Below are 14,518 nucleotides of genomic sequence, written 5' to 3'. Positions count from 1 at the left end.
GTTTAAATGACACGTATGATAGGGTGCATTACAGTAGGTGACTGGCAGGGTACCAAGTACTCTGTATGTCTGATGGAAAGTCCACACTTGGAACTTCACTGTTTAGATAATACTGCCCAAATGGCCTATGACGATAATTGATTTTAAACACAATATTACTTCAAGCCTTCTATTCGCAGAGACTGCTCATGGCATCATCTTTTCCCTTATTTACCGATATATATATCTCTATATCAGAAGACGTTGCACCACAAGTAGTTCATTGATTACAAGATATAAAAGATTTGCCTTGAATATCCAACTTCTGAACAGCCCCTTTTTCAATAAACACTGGGCACATATTGTAGCGCTATACACAAACATTACATTACCTATTTATTATAAAAATTCATATTAATAAATAAAACATGTACATTGTCTGTTCACTGCATTCTTTTCTTGTATGCTAAATAAATGATTTGCTATTTTAAACATTGATATAATCCTACGAAAGCTTCAAAGGGAATAGACCTGCAAATATTCATATTATTAACCACGACAGTGGATCAGATGTTCAGGACCATCTTATAAAACAAGCATTTCATAGGAGATTCTGGGAGTTGAGTATTAGAACGTTTTATGAGGGCCCTAACTTCCATGGGGCAAGTGGGGCAGCTGCCCCCAAGTGCTGCAAGGTGATCGGTCAACGACGATCCCTTGCACCCCCTACCACTGCCAGAAGTGGCTGTGAGCAGAGCGGAACAGGACCTCCGACACTTCCCCAGGTGCCATGAGCCCTATTCACCGCTCTGTAGGTCACAGTGTGAACAATTTTAATTATTTATGTCATAGTAAAAAGAATATGAAGCGTTAAGGCAGAAAAAGTGGAGGAGGCAGATGAACCCCTTAACTGTTATCTGTTTTGGATATTTGTGCCTCTAAGTAGATTTGCCTCAGCTCTGTATAAGCTATAGGATCATTATGAAGGGCAAAACAATATCAATGTTTTATCTCGTTTACAATGATGGGGATTATTTATCCCATTAAACAATACATCTCAAGCAAAAAAATAATACACAATTAAAATATATTTATGGGTTTGGCATTTATATTCTAGTGTTTTCTTTAAATATAGTTGGTGAAAATGGACTCCATAGTTCAGATATATATTAGTATGGTGTAATGGTCATTTCTCTGTTTAACCGTGAAAGAGAATTGAAAACTGGTGGCTGCTTTGATGTTGTGTCTCATTTAGAAATCAATATGTTTATATTTTTGTGTCTCTGGGTCAATTTCGTCTTTAAGCAGGCAGGGGAGTGGCATTTAGCCACACCCACTCTCTACCCAATTCCCCTCCCGCTGTCAACCAATGACATGCTCCCAGGGGCTAACTATGCCTCTTGCATGGCAGGCTGTGGCCACATGTGTGGCTAGCCCCTCTTCCTTGTGAAGCCACTCCCCACGGAGGGAGATCTCTGGGTGATGACTGTAGGTACTCCCTGGAAGGAGGTTCACGTTGGACCCAGCTGGCCTGCTAAACTCCGGGCAGAAACATAGTCCTTTAATATTTATGGGGAAAACATTTCCTCCACTTTTACTGATCTAACTAGTTAAATGTTTCAGCTCTTGCTGGCCGAGATATCAGGGTCCTCTTATTATTGGGACAGGAGAGTTTGCTGAGGTTTACCCTGCCTTACAACTCTAGGCTATCTAGGACTAGACTCACTCCACGCTAAGCCGCTGTCTCTGAAGACATCCAGATGGGGGGAGGTTCCCAGGTACGGCTATGAAGAGCCAACCCAGACCTTCTACTGCAGGAAGAGCCAGACTGGCCCTGTATAACATGTCTCCTCACACACCAAGCATTGTACTGGTTCAGCTCAGAAACCAGCCAGTATAGGCCCTTGATAATGAACAGTGGCATGAGAGAGCTTAAACCCCAACTCTACTTTTAGTAAATGTTTCTCCAGTATTCAAAGGGTTAAAACAACACAATGCGTTTTTTAAATGAATTCATCACATCCCCAATTTCCATGCATTTTGGCGTCCATGTTGCACGGAATGTAATGCAATTCTTGCATGTTATGGTAACTTACTACTTGGATCTGTCTTGCATGAACCATTTCATTTACAGGAAGCCCAATAAGATTAATAAGGACAAGCTGTACATTATATCATTCTGCTGTCAGCTCGGAGCAACGTGTAAAACCCAACAAATTCCAATACATGCTTACTTTGGGGGAACCCACAGATTTAAGATTAACATAGAAGAAATGACATAGCGCTATTAAAACATTCATTGTTTAGTTTAGTGACAATCAAGTATGATTGCTGATATAAAAGTACAAGTCGATAATAGGAATTCATTAAATGGAGCAATTATGTGGCCAAACCTTGAAAAAAAAAGAAAACGAATATACTCTTTCTATATGTTTTTTTATGAATCAACCGTTAAAAATGTTGTTTTTTGAGTAAATGAGAATTACGTACGGGGAAGATGATTTGTTTAAATAATGAAAGAAACTAGAGTTTCTATTCAGTTAGTCTTACTGTTCCTGGCAGTTCTTCAGAGCTTAAACATGCCAAAATATGTGAGGCCGGGGCTGTAATTGATGTAAGATGAATCTGTCACATTGACGAAGAGTTGATCGTTTTGCTTGAGAGTAAACACAGCTCCCTGTTGAAGTGAATGCAGAGAGCAGTCTCCCGTCTGAGAAGGTATTGCCTTTGCTCCTTTGAGCAGTAACTTGTCCATTTCATGTTGTCTGCGTAAATAAATGTATTGCAGGAACGGAGCTCGAGACGACTGTTTTGTATTCACACAAAAACTGACTTGTGAATACACATAATAAACCCCAGGTATTTCCACTTTTAATTTACCATTGGAATAGGCTATCTGTTGGCGCATCGTTGCATATCCCTTCGACATCCATTGTAGAACTGTGAAAACAAATAAAAAATGATGTCATTTTTCCATTAGAATAAGTTTATATAGTACAAATGGAAAAAAATCCCATTACTCAGTGGAATATACTGGTTTATGGCCATAGGGGTGATTAGGCTCCCCATTGTGGGGCTTCTTAAATTACCATTTGTATTTATGTCCATATGGACAGCAAGGTGATTTGAGATTAAAGAATAACAATAAACTCTAAGGAGCAGTTTTATACAGTTAAATAATATCTTTTATTTAACTTCTACGTTTTAACCTGTAATCCGCGTATTCTCTGACAATACCGATTATATCTCATAGGGACCCGAATTACACAACACATAATAAACTTTCTTGTTATAAATATTACATTAAAATTTTCAAAGTCCTCAAATGTCACTGAAATATTAATAACCGCAGGATTCCCGTACACAAAAAATGTTTACTCAACAAACCACACAAAATGTCTGATCTGAGGTAGGAAGTCGGTATCATGCCATCATCTCAGGAAACAGAACCAACTTCTTAATTACCAGTAACTCAAGTTGTTGATTTCATTTTCACAAACACTGCTAACTGGTCAATTCTTGGAGGGGGGGGGGTTTGTCCATAGACTCCTGAATGTCTTAAACCCAACTATAAGTTGAGACTGATGAGAAAGATGACTATCCTGCTTACTTAATTTTTCATTAATATACAAGATACCCCATAGTTCTTCATCAATAAAATATCATGTATACCTTCTGTATTGTTGCTTTTTTCTCCCACGAGGTGTATAGCAACCGAGACCTTCTCTGTCTCTGTAAACAACAAAATAATGAATGGTTAATGTCTTATTATATTATAGTGTACTAGCAATGGAATGGATAATAGATGTTTGGCAGTCACTTTGGGTTCGGCCACCGATGGCTCATACGCCATGAGGTCTAATGCATGCTTCAGAACAGAAGTAAACCTCAAGCTGATGTCTTTCAAGCTCAACCTTCTCCAAGATGTTCCTAAATGGAACCGGGCTATCAATTCGGCTGGAAACTGCTGATAATCAGCCCTGGTATTTGGGGGTTTCATAAAAAGCTGAAGTGAAATCAAGTCTGATAATGTAATGCACGTACACACCACAAACAATATATTCATGGATTCATACAACACTCTACAAATGGAGGTGGTGAAGCACCATGGAGGCTTTCAAAAATACACTGGATTGGCTTTAGTTAAAAAGGGTAGTTGAGTAAACATCGTAATTTGAACTCTGTGAATCTTAAGATTATTCTAACTGCCCAAACTGCCCTAACTGAGTAAAACCCGCACGCTTCTACAAGGGGTTTAAGCCTTTTGTTGGATCAGTGCGAGAAGCGATATAGTAATTGCCAGGGTAGGTTACCCAGGGCTCACCCTCTTCTAGAGCAGGGCTACCTGAACATAGAAGTGGGGTTATCCCCGCTAAGACTTGAGTGGGTGGGAAGTAAGTGGAACCTGAGTGGGGATTCTGCGTGGCCACACAACGCTCCTGGAGAATGAAGAGATTGTTCTGGAGACCCAGAGAAGCAGCATGTACAGGCACATTCATAGGTTCATGCATAACTAGAATGTTTTTAATAAGGTGTGTCACTTTAAATGACTTGCGGCAGCGTTGTATGCTGTACTATATTTTAATAGACAGGATGCTATTTAAAATAACTTTTACCCTTCATCAAGTTTAGAAGGTTGCAAATCTGCACCACGGTTTCCTGTAGTTAAGTTTCAGATGCACTTGCACTATTCGCAAAACACACTTTGCTTTTTATAGCTTAATCCTTACAGTCTGCTAGGCTTTCCACCTACTTTGAACTTGGTGATTTGTGTTTTGCTGCAACAAACAGGATGTTAGAACAAAATGGTAGTTAGAACCTATTACACCGCATTCCATCCAACTTCTGTGCACCTCTTGAAAGGAAACCAGCTTTTTCATGTTTTTATTTAAAGGTTTTGAATTCACCGTTTGCTCATGTATTTCTATTTTACATACCAATAATATCTTGGCTAGACTTTTCTCCAACTTGTTGTGCTGTTAATGTCATTTTTCCAGGTATGTTAGTTTCTGTGACCTAAACCAAAAAAAAAAATCTGAATTAATGAACAGGAAAATATGTTTCTCCTTGGGCATAAAATGAAATGCCGTATATAATAGGTTAAAATTGTCAAACATCTGGTTTTATCTTATGTTATTCTAACAAACTTTATCTGAAAACCTGTAGCCCGCTATGGTTGATATTGTGGGCTCCCCTGCTTAAACACTACATAGAAACATAGAATTTGACAGCCGATAAGGAACATTTGGCCCATCTAATCTGCCTACTTATCCTGATGCCTTAGATTCAGAATAACTTTATGTCTATCTCATGCATGTTTAGATTCTCTCACCGTATTAACCTCTACCACTTCCGATGGGAGGCTGTTCCATTTATGTCACCCTCTTGGTAAAGTATAACTTCCAACATTACATCTAAGACCCAGACCCTCCAGTTTTAGACTATGGCATTTTGTTCTAACAGTTGTCCTCTGAAATAAACCTCCCTCCTGTTAAATCCCTTTAAATAGTTAAATGTTTCTATCACATCTCCCCTCTCTCTTTTCTCCAAGCTAAACATATTAAGATCCCTTAGTCTTTCCTGACAATTTGAATCCAACACACCATTTATCATTATCATAGACTGCTCCTATTATTTTAGTTACCCTGTCAAAAAAATTTAAAACACTATGAAAATATTTACCAGTATTTTAATTTACCATGGTTTCCATTAATTTCCCAACTACTGATGTAAGACTTAATGGTCTGTAGTTGACCGAGTCTCCCCTGCTAGCTTTTTTGTAAGTGGTACTACAATTACCAACTTCCGATCTTCTGGAAGTACTCCTAATAATAGTATCCGGTTAAAAAACTCTGCCCAAGGTTTTACCAGGACATTTCTTTTAATAATGTTGTGTATTCCATCAAGTCTCATGGTTTTGTCTGTTTTTACTCTGGAGAGTTCAAGTAGAACATACTTTGTAAGTTTCCAAGTTTCTCATTTCTGCGGTTCCCTCCCTTCACTAGTCAGATTGTCTGACTGGGTGATTAAGGCTCAGTCATTCTACTGTTTCAAACAGGCGATATGATTAGGAATCAAAGTGTGTGTCTAGTAGATTACGCTTGTAGGCCCTAAGATTTCTGACATACTTTCCTGTAATAAACATCCCCCCAAAGTGCCACACACCCATGTTTTCCCCCAAAAAAAGTAGTTGTATTTGCTATGTTTTCTAATATTTTTATTATAAAAGGATATTTTGTTTCTCATTTTAAACTTCTATGATCTATAAAGGATTACAAGCACAATTATGTCATGTTTCATTTATCTAACATCTAAGAACGATAACTTCTGCAGGTTTATTTCCTAAACTATTTTTATATCCGAGGAAAGTGCGACACAAAAATGTTTTTCAGCTTTTTTTCCACTTTTGGTTTTCTTTCTTGTCTTTTATTTTTGAGGCTTTGTCCTTTTATGACAGCGTTAAGCTCGAGATGAAAGTTAAAATCTGTTGGAGTCGGAAACTTCCACCTGAGAGGCTTTTTCTGTCAAATGCACTGGTTTGATTCTTTCCTAATAAGGTTGATATTCTTTTTTTGTGTGTCTTATGCATTTCATGGAATGTTCCAGATTTTCAAAAGAAAAAGTTTTCCAGTGTTAATCACAAACCTGAAGAGATTCTATCACAGAATCAGCAATCAGGTTTGTAACAGCGGGTATCTAAGGCCATTGTCCTAAAGCCGTTGAAAAATGTATATATTATACACTTACATCTGCGAAAAGTAATGTTAAAGTTAAATTGTGACAAAATCGTCTGTTTTTCCCCATGTTGTGCTGGGAACCTGCCCGATTATACTCTTTATCTTATTATGTACTGTTTGCACTCTACACTAAATTTCGACTAATCCTTGGCTGATTACAAAGGGTTAATCCCCTGAGCAATTGAGTTTTCAGCGGCAAAGTAATATCTCTACGACGGGAGCTACCCAGTCGGGTACGAGTCTCTGTCACATAACTTCTGTATATCCCACATCTTTTCTAGTTTGTTCAAACAGCTCAGAAAAAAATCAGTTACAGAGGTTTCTAGAATTTCTTGGGTACAAATGTATTAAAACTAGCCTGTTTCAGGAAAACTAAAACATCCCATACTTGCCATTTCTTTCTTTTAGAACCTTTTTTTCATTTTATAAGTTATTTTTACTTTATGTGTATATACTTTCTAATTTCCCTTAAAATTACCAATTTCAAGAAAAATCTCTAATTATTGGGCACGTTGAATAAATCAAATTTGCATATACAGGTAAAATTCAGTTGACCAGTAATAGTTAAAAACAAAATTCATTTGTCTGGTTTAGAACTGTGGTTTCTACTGTTACATTATATGACATGGATCCCCCATCTGTATATCGAAGAATCCATCCTACACTCTTTCATTTAGACATCTAATCATTGGTTATAACTAAAATATGAATACTTGAGGATGTTGGTAAAAATGTAAGCCAGCATTTATCTTTTTCTATAGGAGAAACAGGAGAATATTGTGAAATGTGTTGGGTGTACTTATTACAAACAATAATACAAAAATGGACACTGGGGTCTAGTAAATATATTCTTTGTGCACTTAGGTCTTTGTTACACTAGAAGCACCCTTTCACCCTTGGCTAAGGTGCTTTAACCACATTTTCATACCTGGAATCTACCAAGAGTTCTCCATCTTCTAGGGGATTGGTTTTAGGAGCCACATGTGAAGGTGTGGGTAGCCACACACCGGGGCAGGGCTAGCCCCACATAGCCTTAAATCAAACCCACAGATGCCAATTTCTGGTTGCAAAACCCAGAGACACTTAGCATACTGGAGAATTTTCTAAATGGGCTCATTCTGAAACTCTTGAATTAAAAAACCTCCATTAGTAGATACAAAAAATCTACTGTAGTGATTCCTCAATAACAAAATAGTTCTAATGGTTCCAGCAACATAGGACATACATTAATGAACATTATTACTTGTCATGATTTAAGGTACTTATATTCCAGCAGGGGTTTCAGCTATGGTACACTACTCAGACTACAAGATGACATAGCCAGTCTCTAGAGAGGTTTGTTTTAGTACTTTAATATAACACAAGCTCTTTTTGGGATGAGATTGTCCCCGAGTGTATTTGTATTATACCAAAGAGTTAAGGAAAGGCTAATGAATGTTAGTAACATATGATGCCATTTTAGTAGCATGATTGTGAAGCAAAGTACTGAAACACTTCTTGGCCCTTTCAAAAGACACAAAAAATGTGAAAAGCCTAGAGAGTTAAATGATGGAATGTAATAGAGGAGCAAACTCATACTACTTTGCAGTACTTCATGAGCAAGACAGAGCCAGCGACACATTCCCTATGGCCACGTTCCCAAAGGATAAACTAGTAAAATATTATGAAAATATCTCACACTTTGCTCAGCTTTTCTCTTTCACTGGTCCTAATGCATGTTGTCATATATGTTACGATCTCTAAATGGATTGCCTGAAAGGTCTTAATCATTAATACCCTGCATTGTAAATATGTCTCTTGGAAGAGGCACATCTAAACCATCAAAGGCACCTCTATACCAGGGCATTAAGTGGAGGTTGAGTTGAGATGAGGCACCCAAATGCATTAACCTATATGCCTCCAGCGGTTTTAATTAAGAGTTTTCTATATGTGTGTAGTTGGAAAGCAACACTTTAAGTCACAGGGTTATTATACTGTCCACTGAAATCAAAATCTGAGTCACTCAAGAGAACACACAAAGAAGAATCAGTAGGAAGGTAAAGACTCCGTATCCCTCTTTACCTAAGCTACTGCTAATGTACCGGGAACAACGGACAATCTGTAATGTTCTATTGATTTGATAACGCTATATTAACTAATACTCTAATTTTGAAGTAGATTCAGCAAATACAACAAACATTTTATGTTTCCTGTGCTGAAATTATAATAATGTCAGATATGTTCTGAATTGTATAGCTAATATATGGTATCGCTACGAGGCATATAATGGGCATGACAGATTTGACTGTGTTAATGTAATTTTATATACCTTTGATACATCAGTTGCAGCTAGCAGCAAGCCTCACGCTGGTGGTAACCACAGAGAAACATCATTTGATTAATTAATTAATGAGTATACTATTAATTCAGGTTGCAATTAGACATATAGAAATGTATATATTATTAACACTCATTGCATATGGATTAGAGGTAATGCTATCCACATCTCGGATACATGCCAAGTTCTCCTAGGTGGCTCTAGCAAAACAGGGTGGCAAGGAGGGTGGCTATGTTTTCATAGCTCAGTGAGTGGAATCTGCTCTCAATTAGGCTTTTGCGTTTTGACCATACTCCACCTCTGTGTAGGCTCATATCTCATATTTTTAGTGTGTTACACCCAGATAGAATCTATACATTGGAAATAAAAGATGGAGGCGTTTTATTGTTGCTGTCAGTTACGCCCACCTTAAGTAATCTCGGTATGTTTTAGTTACAGATGAAGGAAATCGCCACTTACTGCCTACCTCCAACAGTAGTTCTTAGGGCTTGTTATTTGCATCCCCAACCCTCTCTATGGCTTTTACACCCCATCATTTTGAGACATTTTTATTTCTACATTTAATTCTTTTTTCTTTTTTTTTTTTTATTAATTCTTTGCCTTATATGGATTTTTGTCTCTTATTGTAACTCTGGGTACACTATACAATTTACACAAACTGTTAAACCCACAAGTGACACTATGAGCTTTGATCCTGCTGATGGGAACAATTCTTAAATAATGGCAACTTTGAGGGATGTTTGTGAATCTCTAGACAGTACATTTGCTTAAAGGGGTACTAAGGGCCACATATTTTTTTAAAAAATAGTAAAGCAAACCTTATTTGTTGCAACATCCCTGTCTCTCTACTGCTACCATCTAACAATACTTCCATAAAGCCTGGACCAGGCAAGGCTTAGCTGCTTAAAGTCTTTGTCATTTGCTTCTTCGTAGCTGCGACTATAAGTTCCAATTTATATAATTTTTGGGCACACAAATCAAAGAATTGAAACAAACGCTCAGCTATCAAGACAGTGTAGAAAGGAGTGAAAAGGAGGTGAAAAAGGCAAATGTTCTTATATGCACACACATACATGACATCTAATAAGAATAGAGTCATGCCACCAATTAATTATAATTATGGATACAAGCAGCACCTCATAATAATACATTATACAATTTGCAACAATGTGTCAAATATTCCAAAAATCATATATCAATTGTACATCTCACACTAAGATATTTTATAGTGAATAAAAATGTAATGCAAAAATATATTATCATATATCAAATACCAATAAAGCAACGTGTGAAAAGCCATGCTGCAGTGATTATTTTAAACTAGTCTCCTGGTGATTTGAAACGCCGCCACCTGTGTAGCAATAAACACCTGCTTTCTACACTATCTGGAGCGCTGAGAGTACATCGTTCTGGGGAACAGGTGGAGCCCCCGCTACGCCACCTAACTTGCAGGAAATGGGGACCCGTATTCAAACGGGCATAATTTCCACCTATAACAGCCCAAGCCTACATACACATATAAGTTATATCACGGTCTCTAAATTAGAGAAACATTATTTTGCGGGAGGCAGCCATGTTTTTTTTCCAGAAAATCTCACAAGCGTTCACAAAAGCACGGTATGCATTGTAAGCAGAAGAGAAAAAACAGGGATATGAACTAAAGCAGATAAAATGAAACAAATTAATAAACTAAATAAATAAATATAAAACACTTTAACTCCAAACAATATAGCATCTACTTAACGAGACCCACCATGTTGATATGTTAATGCATACCGGTCAGCTCCAGTGTTGGCTCAGTGAGGATGCAACCAATAGGCACACTTTCCTACAACTGATTGGCTGCGTGAAGCAACCAATCAGTGAGGCAAACACTGGACCATGCTGCAACATCCCCTTAAGATCACTGTCATAATTGTAATGTTTCAAAAGATTAAAGAATGCATAATAACACAATTATGAAGTGCCTTATTCGTCATTCAAACGCATGTGACTCTAGGGTATCCTTTTTGATCACATGGCCCAAAATGTCACATTTTCATACTCTTTTCAAATCAACAAATTCAACTCATCTACATTTACGCTAGGCTTAAGGATCTTCTAACTGGCTGCTAACATCTGCCTGGCTTAGGGTAGTGTAGTCTGCCTTGCAGCAGGAGAATTACATTCCATGAAATAGCAGCTGCCACTTTAGAAAACAAAAAAACAGAGAGAAGCTGTTGGAACGCACGGTTCTCTCTCTGGAACTAAAAGGTTAAAGGAAGTAGAGTTGAAAATCGTCCCAATAGTGTGGAAATTATTCATCTTACATTTTAAGATACCAAAGGTGCATAGGTGTAAATTCTGCAAACGGAAAAAAAGATAAACCACGCATTACATGCCCTTTAAACCCAGCACAATATGCGATTTGCTCCTTTTCATACCTCAGATATCAGGTCCTGAAATTTAGCTACCACCTTTTTGCAGTCCAGCAATGTTGGATCCGGGTTTTCTCTTCTCTTGCATTTCTGTATCCTTCTCATGAGAACATAATCTTCATATAAATTTATTTCCTCTTCTATCTTTTAAAACAAAAGGGAAAGGATAAAATTAAAAAAAGGAGTTTTTGTTTACAGGGGCATAAATAAGATTTTTTTCTGAAAACCTGAAGCAAATGACATGGAAGCAGACATAATAGTATAAATGTGTGCACCGCGCCATTTATCATTTTTTTGATGTTAGAAAATGTATTAACCACTTGTGAGTTCATAATCAGGCAGTCAGTGCAGAACGGTAACCCTCTCTGTATCACCATAGAAGCAAATGAAAAGACGTCATCCTCAGGAAAATGTCATCTTCAGGAAAATGCCCCAGTGGCAGATCTCGTGCTGCAGTGTGTGGCCAGTGGCTGGATGTGCCGGGACAAAGGCTACATGAGCACAAAACGGTAACATGTGATGCGTATATCCAGTCGTCGGCCACACTTACGTCATGACACGGCTGCTGGCCTTAAAGTGCCAGGGCTGCCTCATCATTGCCAGTCCAGCCCTGGTTGCTGTAATAATAGGATCACATTTCACACTTTGTTCCCTCTCTATCTGCTGAATAGTGGGGCAGGCAGTATTACATTCAAAAATGAAAATGCTAACATTTTTAAATATTATTATTTTCTTAATGTATATAAAGCCACATTTGCGTACAAGATGAGACAGATCATCACATTTTAACTATTCAGTAAATTGCAATTACTTACATGTATACTTATTGGGCCGTTTTCCCATAGTATCAGATGTTGGTTCAGCTGAATCATAATTTGTTTGACATTTAGATGCTCTACTTATCAAGGCTTTTTGACCATAAACCCTTCAACTTATCGTCATTAGACAGAAGGTAAGGGCAATGGCCAAGCTGGCCTGACTTCCCATCATAAAGACATTGTCCACTTTAACCAGCCGAGGTAAATATTATGTTCACCTACTATGGCAAGTTTTATTAACATTTACAACTATATCTGCCATCTTTAATATGAAACCCAAAGAGTTGTTGTGTGCCTTGGATTCAGGCTGGTTTTAGTAGCGCTTATATTGACAACTGTAAAGGCTTTTGGGTTTACATACAGTGAGTTCCTTGTGCCTCGGATCCGTCATTTAGTTTTATATTCCACTGAGAGTTGCAGCTAAAAAGCTCAAGTGGACCAAGAGCTGAATTTACACATTGTGGTCCAATACACTTTATTAATTAACCTGAGCTATAAAATCAACCAAGACAACAGAAATCATAAATCCCATGAGCATCTTTGATGATTTTATAATGTGGATAAATAAAGCTCGGATTTTTTTTAAATTTTATCATATGCCATATGACTTTTAAGAAATAACACAAACTTATATATGGTTTGTACACAGCAGAAGCTCATTGTGGTTGGCCCTTTGTGATGTAAAGTGAAGTCCGCAAAATCTAACTACATCTGCTGCAAACTCTCCTGACGATTCTTTCTTTAGTGAATAATCTGTCTTTCTTACTGTATTTTGTTAATTTTAATTAAGATATATATAAATAGTTGCAGTGATATTAATTCTAACCAAGGTACAAATTCAGCAATATGGATTTACCACATATTAAGAAACTGGCTCGTGTTAATTTGTTTACTTACCTTAACAGACATTAATCCAGCAGAGAGACAGCTGCAATCTCAGAGTTTTAATTAAACTGCTATTATAGATAAATACGCTTGTGAAATAGGCTACTATATCTTGCGCTTTTTCTTTATGGCAAGAATAGCAACACACTTTTAATGAGCTTCATCCTAATTAGCTGGTTTATTGCTAAAGTTGCCAAAAGCAAACTATTAGATGGTCTCTAACTGTTTGCATGAAGCATCCGCTTAGATTCTATAATCATTGTTTATGGTGTAAAGCTTCTGAGAAGGAGTGCAGTGATGGGGTGAAAATTAATGAAAAACTGTGGGTGCTGTTTAGGGAAAATAATCCTCGGTGAATAATGAACACAAATTTCCGGGAACTTCAGTGGATGGGTTCTCGGAGTTATAGTCCATTTTAAAGATCATTTATTTATATCATTACACCTCTTGCCTTTGGATGGAAGCTGCTTTAGGTGCAACATGAGTCCGGTCTCACCTGTAAAAATGTTGTTGTTTTTTTTGGGATAATTTGACATTTATGGAAAAAGCTAACTTTAGAGAAAACAAATGAACAAAAAAAACCCCTAGTAGTCTTATCACCAGTATTAATATTGTATTTTCCTTACAATCTAATTGTTTTTAAGCACAGTAAAGATGACTTTTTTAAGTTTTATAAACTTCTGTGTTGGCCAAAGGAGATAAGAAAACTAAGTCTCACAATGTTAATCAAGAAAATGGAATACAAGCTATGGTGTATATAAAAGAATAATGTTTCACTTCACAAGAATCATAAAAAATAATTCAACGTATCTCGTTTTAGAACATAATTCAATGCAATCAGTCATATTTGGCAATTATCCTTGAGTGACTTGAAGGAATCTGTCTATTATAAACTTTTATTAAACAAGATCATTTAAAGAAATGAAGCTGCTGTCTTTAAGATCCTAAAGACCTCTAATTTATTTTCAGCGCATATAACAAAATATTATTTAATGACATGATATCTTACCTTATCTAGCCTCTTGTAGAAGTATACACCAAAAAAACAGGTCCCAATAATCTGCGCCATGAAAAACAGAGTGAAAATCCACATGAACATTTTCATCATTGAAGTTGAAGATTCTTTTTGAGGCAACGGGGTTTGATTATAAGTGTTGATCATTATATTACTTCGTAGATAGGTCCTTGTGTAGGCTTGTGCTGTGTGTGCAACGTTAACACTAATGAAACTTTCACACCCCACAGATGTTAAGACCTCTCCCTACCTACACTTCCTGGAATATTTCCTTTTTATGTGATGGTATTAAAGTCACCTATAGTGCATCATAATCAAAGCACTTCAAGAAATTCCATGTCTCTAACCAT

General features: G+C 37.1%; 1 protein-coding gene across 1 annotated transcript; it reads right to left on the bottom strand.

Moving 5' to 3' along the window:
• Positions 1-2,545: 2,545 nt before the first annotated feature.
• On the bottom strand, positions 2,546-14,315 carry CD40LG (CD40 ligand). Its single transcript, XM_053474046.1, has 6 exons — positions 14,163-14,315; positions 11,457-11,594; positions 4,917-4,995; positions 4,304-4,492; positions 3,652-3,711; positions 2,546-2,919 (listed from the first exon to the last, which is right to left on the bottom strand). Exons 1-6 carry the CDS (start codon positions 14,313-14,315, stop codon positions 2,546-2,548), a joined length of 993 nt encoding a protein of 330 aa, XP_053330021.1.
• Between the last annotated feature and the right edge of the window lie 203 nt (positions 14,316-14,518).

Source organism: Spea bombifrons, chromosome 8 (assembly GCF_027358695.1).
Source record: "Spea bombifrons isolate aSpeBom1 chromosome 8, aSpeBom1.2.pri, whole genome shotgun sequence".
Classification (NCBI taxonomy): Eukaryota; Metazoa; Chordata; class Amphibia; order Anura; family Pelobatidae; genus Spea; species Spea bombifrons.
This window is presented reverse-complemented; position numbering and strand designations above follow the sequence as displayed.

Excerpts from the sequence above, each read along its gene's own strand:
- CD40LG (XM_053474046.1), bottom strand. The coding sequence starts at position 14,315 with ATGATCAACACTTATAATCAAACCCCGTTGCCTCAAAAAGAATCTTCA. Across the intron at positions 4,493-4,916 it reads GTCTAGCCAAGATATTATTG|TTATGCATGAACCTATGAAT; the intron begins GTATGTAAAATA and ends AAAACATTCTAG. Across the intron at positions 2,920-3,651 it reads AAAAAGCAACAATACAGAAG|TTCTACAATGGATGTCGAAG; the intron begins GTATACATGATA and ends TTGTTTTCACAG.